The sequence below is a fragment of the Artibeus jamaicensis genome, unplaced genomic scaffold, assembly GCF_021234435.1.
Source record: "Artibeus jamaicensis isolate MK-2021 breed Jamaican fruit bat unplaced genomic scaffold, CSHL_Jam_final contig_2962, whole genome shotgun sequence".
NCBI classification, from domain to species: Eukaryota; Metazoa; Chordata; class Mammalia; order Chiroptera; family Phyllostomidae; genus Artibeus; species Artibeus jamaicensis.
This window is the reverse complement of record NW_026521675.1, coordinates 109,117-115,525: the sequence shown is the minus strand read 5'-3', so window position 1 is coordinate 115,525 and position 6,409 is coordinate 109,117. Positions and strand designations below refer to the sequence as shown.

The window sequence follows — 6,409 nt, the reverse complement described above, 5'->3', positions numbered from 1 at the left end:
GTTTTTCTTCATAAACCATAGCATTATTCCTCAAGTCTCACCACTGTACCAAAAGGAAAAAGAAAAAAGTTTTGGAAGGAAGTGTCATACCTATTTTTCTATATTCCGATCTCTCAAAAGGGTACTCTGTCTTCACCCTTCTTTCAAGGTACTCACTCTTTGTCTAAGGTATATGATGTATTTCCAAAATAATATCTACGTGAATGTACAGATAGCATTTTAAATATTAAACATTCCTGCTTATTGCACTAAAAATAAAATAAATTATTGACTGGAATTTACTATACTTGGAAAGTCTCCTGCATATAATTAGCTTATTAAACTGTAAGTGAAAGGGATACTTTTGAAGTCAATTTAAAAAATTATCTTTTATCTGCCTGTAAATAGTTAAGAGAAGCCTTCTGAGCTCAGGTCATTCAATGACTTCACCCAGCAACTGCTCTACTGCTCCAGTCTCTGAATTCCTCCTCATCTGCTTCCCTAACTACCAGAGTTGGCAGCACTGGCTGTCCCTGCCCCTCAGCCTCCTCTTCCTCCTGGCCATGGGGGCCAATGCCACCCTTCTGATCACAATCTGGCTGGAGGCTTCTCTGCATGAGCCCATGTACTACCTGCTCAGCCTCCTCTCCCTGCTGGACATTGTGCTCTGCCTCACTGTCATCCCCAAGGTCCTGGCCATCTTCTGGTTTGACCTCAGGTCCATCAGCTTCTCTGCCTGCTTCCTCCAGATGTTCATCATGAACAGTTTCCTCCCCATGGAGTCTTGCACATTCATGGTCATGGCCTATGACCGCTATGTGGCCATCTGCCACCCACTACGATACTCATCCATCATCACTAGCCAATTTGTGGCCAAGGCTAGTGTCTTCATTGTCATACGAAATGCCCTTTTCAGTGCACCCATTCCTATTCTGACTGCCCGGCTCCATTACTGTGGAAAAAATGTCATTGAGAATTGTATCTGTGCCAACCTTTCTGTGTCTAGGCTCTCCTGTGACAATTTCACCCTAAACAGAATCTACCAATTTGTAGCTGGTTGGACCTTACTGGGATCAGATTTCATTCTCATCTTTCTCTCCTACACCTTCATCCTAAGAACTGTACTTAGATTCAAGGCTGAGGGGGCTGCAGTCAAAGCCTTGAGCACATGTGGTTCTCACTTCATCCTCATCCTGTTCTTCAGCACCATCCTGCTGGTTGTGGTGTTGACGAATGTGGCCAGAAAGAGGGTTCCCATGGACATCCTGATCCTGCTCAATGTCCTTCATCACCTCATACCCCCTGCCTTGAACCCTATTGTATATGGGGTTCGGACCAAAGAGATAAAACAAGGAATTCAGAAATTGCTCCAGAGAGCAATGTGAATATGTAGAAAGGTTTCTAATTTCTTTCTCTTTCCTCCTCAGTAATTTTTACCTAGTCAGCAAGATAGAGAAATGCCTGTGAATATTTACTATATGCAGGGAGGCTCACTTCATTACTGACCCAGATACCTTCCTTTATTCTCTTTGCCTTGTTCAGATGAAGGTAGGCAAGAGGGAGAAACTCATATTTCTTGAGTAACTGCTTTGAACCCTGGCAATTATATTTAAGTAATTTAATCTTTACAACATCCCAGCAGGTATCATGACTTACAGTTAACATAGTAAAAAAAATGCTTTTAAAGAGAGGTGACCAACAAAGATCACATGTCTGGAAATCAATAGAGATAAAATTCCAGGCTACAGAGTCTAGGTGCTGTCTACAGAAATGCTTCTTCAAGTACAGTTGAAGCTGAAGACCAGGCTTCCATCCTACTCTCCTTTGACCTGGGACTGTCCTTCTGGCTCTCTACATGTATTTCCTACCTATATCTACCTCTTTGAGAGCCAGTGTGTTCTTAGATAAGACAGAGTCTTACCCAACAAAGCAACTGCAGGACCTCAAGAGAAGGGTGTTTATAATAATATAAAGCAATAGCAGCTTCCTATTCTATCCTGCATAATCTTGTCACCTTTAGGGAGTCTGGAAAATGAGGATACGGGTGGAGAGAGAGGATACCAATGGGGTGGAAAATGAAGAAACTGACGAGAACAGTGGGTTGGCCATTTCCTCTTTATGTTTGAGCTACACATGCATTGAATTGAAAATGAAGTCTCATTTGATCTGCTGACTCTGTCCCAGAGCTCTAGCTGAATGTGAAAAGGCATGGGACAGTGTCGGGTTTCTGGATAACAGTGGGCAAGCCAGGAGAAAATATAGTGCATCATTATTTTTAGAAAATATAATGTAATCAATTGGTTAAAAGTGTATTGGAGACGTAAAATGACAAAGGAGGAGGAGATGCGGTAACACAGAGACAGTAACTGCAGGAAGAACCTTACACTTGGGAAGACACTGGGTCTTTAGAACATAGAACCCATTGAACTAACTGGGTTGCACTACTCTGAGGATGAGTTCTGACTCTAACTGGTACTCATATCACAGGAACTCAGAGGAGGTACTCTTAGAGCTAAGACCTCTGAGGAGAGGACTTGATCCTGCTGCCATTGGTACATCTGAGGGAGTTCAGTGAGGCTGATTTGATCCCGGGAGTTCTAAAACTCAAACCCAAACCCAACCCAAACCCCAAACCCATTCAGCTAACCATGCAACCAATCAACCAGCAAATCCCAGAGAGCCAGTGCCATGAGTCATTGCTAAGGGATACTGACAAGACAGGGACAGACAGGAAAGAACAAGTACTCCCTTGTATGTTTCAACCTTCCAGTTTTTATCTGTTGCTCTCTGTGGGTGCAAATTCAGAGGGATCCAGCTGACAAAGAGTCCCAGAGCTGAGCCTGAGTATCTCAAAGCAGAGTTTTAATGGGAGGGTTTAGGGCAGGGAGAAAGGAGTTAAGACAGCACAGTTCCTCTTGGTTAAGTCTGAAAGCCTGTGACTGGGTGAGGGGCAGCTGTAATAGCATCCTGCAGTGCACACTGCCTCCCAGGGAACTGGAGACAGTCAAGTCCTCCAGTGCAAGTAGGTGAAGCGATATGATGTAATGTCACAGGGGCAGCTTTCATAACTAGGAAAGAATTTAGCATTAAGTTGGCAGCCAGAATAGAGATTCACTGTCCTGCACTAGCAATTAGATAAAGTGATGGCAACTCAACTGCTGGTGTGGGCTCTAGATTCTTCAAAGCCACACTCAATAACAGCAGGAAAGAAAATGACACCCATTTGCCCATAAGAAGGAGCTCTTAATACTCTTACCCACTTGGGCTTTGCTCTCATTTCCTCAAGCCAGAGTCACAGGTGTATCTTGATATTTGTCTTAAAAAAACACAAAAGAATTATCTAGTAGGGCTTCTATCCATCTCCTGGATGCTGGAAGAGTTTTTTCCACCACTACCTTCCTGTTGTCCCTAGAGGACAGAATGGCCATCTTCAACACTGATTGTCTAAAATGATACTAATAATATCAGTGTCCTCATACACTGACAATAATAATAGTAACCATAATGAAATGAAAAGATCAAATTTTCTGAGCACTTGCAAACTATCAGTGTCTATGCATGATAATTTTTAACTTTCATAAAAGCTTTCTGTGGATCATTATAACAATGAATTTTTTTAAAATCTAGCATAAAAAATAAAATTCACAAAAATATGATACACATGGTCAGGTACTAGTTTCAAACATTTGGTGCACTCTGTTGGTTAGAGAAAGAGGACTTTAACTCTGCTGCACTTTCACCCAGGTGCAGCACCCAGAAGGGACTCAATGAGGAGTCTGTTAGCTTGGCTTCTCCCATTTCAAATGGCAACATAATTATGAGAAGTTTACTCAAACTGGGTATACACAGGATTAGAAATGACCAACTTGTTGTAGCGTTTCCTAAAGGATGTAGAGACCAACTCACCAGTTGTCATTTCTCATAGTGATTAGCAAAATTGTGGTCTACTGAGGGGCTCAGTAAAAGATGTTGAAGTGACTAAATAAAAACTTGACAAATAGTGTTTGCCATGGATGTCAAGTTCCACACTAGTAGAACCCTAAATACAAAGAACAGACAAGCTACATACTTAAGTTCGGATTTCTGCACTGGTTCTAAGGAGAGAGGTTGTGAGAACCACTATTTCTCACAAAATGGTCAAGCCCAGGAGAGGTGGTTTAAGTGATCCTAAGGCAGGTTTGGGGGATAAAGGTGATGAAGGAATAAGAGAACCAGATCACACAAAGAGCCAGATATTGAAGGGCAAACACAAATCTACTGTAAAGTTCCTATAGCATTAAAAAATGAGCTTAGTAGAAATCTTGGAACACTCTCTTGAGTGGATAGAATGAATTATCATAAATCACAGACATTTTAAATTATTGGGGTATAAATGCTACAAATTTCCAGCTATAAGAAAATAAGTAGTGGAAGTACAATTTGCAACATTATGAGTATAGTTACCGCTGGTGTGTGGCATATTTGGAAGTTGAGTAAATTCTAAAACTTCTCATCACAAAGAAAAAACTATTTTTTCTTTTTCTTTTTGTATCTATATGGGGTGTTGGATATTAACCAAACTGATTGTGGTAATCATTTAATAATAAGTGTAAGCCAAGTCACTATGCTGTATACCTTTAACTTATACAGTGCTGTATATAAGTTACATCTCAATAAAACTGAAAGAAAAAATAAATTGATGGGGCACAGATGTTTTGTCCATTTAAGTAAAAAAATCTGTGAAGAGTCACTTTGCTACTATGGTCTAATGGCACTGGGAAGGGGTGTATTAGGAACATGAAGAAGGGTGGGAAGGGGCTTACCAATGCTGGTTTGCAGGTTAGTCACATTTGCATGAGTAATTTGCAATGAACACAGGGCCTTTGAGAAAGAGTATCTGAAACCACTGTACGCTGCTATTCAGGAACAGAACAGATTTAAATCAAGACCCAGTGGCAAGAGAGAGTGACAAGTCCCCTGGAATTAAATATCTGGTGGAAAAAGGGAGTCTGTTTTTGGGACAACTGCTCAAAACAGAGATCTAAATATTGTTGAGTGAACAAAACCATGTTTTCTACACATCATTAAATAGAACTGGGGAGCCTGAGCACATAGTCACCCTGAAACTCTGTTACAGTTTCAGGTATATATATATATACCTGTATTACTGTATTAGCATAATACAGTATTAGCATAATCAATTATATATATAATTGATTATGCTAATACTGTATTATGCTAATACAGTAATACAGATATATATATATATATATATATATATAATATAATTGATTATGCTAATACAGTTATCCCATTTTCCCCTCTTCACTCCCCTCCACCCTGCACACCCTTTCTCACCCACATTCCCCCTCTTTAGTTCATGTCCATGTGTTATGCTTGTAAGTTCTTTAGCTTCTACATTTGTCATACTATTCTTACACTCCCCTTGTCTATTTTCCACCTACCATCTATGCTATTCATTCTCTGTACCTTTTCCCTCTTTCTCCCTCTCCCACTCCCCTGTTGCTAACCTTCCATGTGATCTCCATCTCTGTAGTTCTGTTCCTGTTGTAGTTGTTTGCTTAGTTTGCTTTTGTTTTTGTTTTAGGTGTGGTTATTAATAATTGTGAGTTTGCTGTCATTTTACTGTACATATTTTTAATCTTTTTTCTAGATAAGTCCCTTTAACATTTCATATAATAAGGGCTTGGTGATGATGAACTCCTTTAACCTGACCTTATCTGAAAAGCACTTTATCTGCCCTTCCATTCTAAATGAAAGCTTTGCTGGATAGAGCAATCTTGGATGTAGGTCCTTGCCTTTCATGACTTAGAATACTTCTTTCCAGCCCCTTCTTGCCTATAAGGTCTCTTTTGATAAATCAGCTGACAGTCTGATGGAAACTCCTTTGTAGGTGACTGTCCCCTTATCTCTTGCTGCTTCTAGGATTCTCTCCTTCATTTTAATCTTGGGTAATGTAATTATGATGTGCCTTGGTGTGTTTCTCCTTGGGTCCACCTTCTTTGGGACTCTGAGTTTCCTGGACTTCCTGGAAGTCTATTTCATTTGCCAGATTGGGGACATTCTCCTTTATTATTTGTTCAAATAAGTTATCCACTTGTTGCTCTTCCTCTTCCCCTCCTGGTATCTCTGTAATTTGGATGTTGGAATGATTAAAGATGTTCTGGAGGTTCCCAAGTCTGTCCTCATTTTTTCTTTTCTTTTCTTTTTTAACTTTTTTTATTGATTATGCCATTACATTTGCTCTATTCCCCCCTCCATTCCCCTCCACCCTGCATACCCCTCCCCCATCATTTCCTCCTTTAGTTCATGAACACGTGTCTCAAATTCTTTAGATTCTGTATTTCCCCTGCTATTCTTACCCTCCCCCCTATCTATTTTCTATCTACTGTCTATGCTACTTATTTTCTGTACCTTCTCCCCCCTTCCC

General features: G+C 40.3%; 1 protein-coding gene across 1 annotated transcript; it reads left to right on the top strand.

Annotated features, from left to right (window-relative positions):
* The first annotated feature begins 419 nt into the window (after window positions 1–419).
* LOC119062011 (olfactory receptor 56A1) lies at window positions 420–1,364 on the top strand. Its single transcript, XM_037162802.2, has one exon. The coding sequence runs from the start codon at window positions 420–422 to the stop codon at window positions 1,362–1,364; it is 945 nt and encodes a 314-aa protein (XP_037018697.2).
* Window positions 1,365–6,409: the final 5,045 nt, after the last annotated feature.

Coding starts and splice junctions, on each gene's coding strand:
- LOC119062011 (XM_037162802.2), top strand. CDS start 420: ATGACTTCACCCAGCAACTGCTCTACTGCTCCAGTCTCTGAATTCCTC.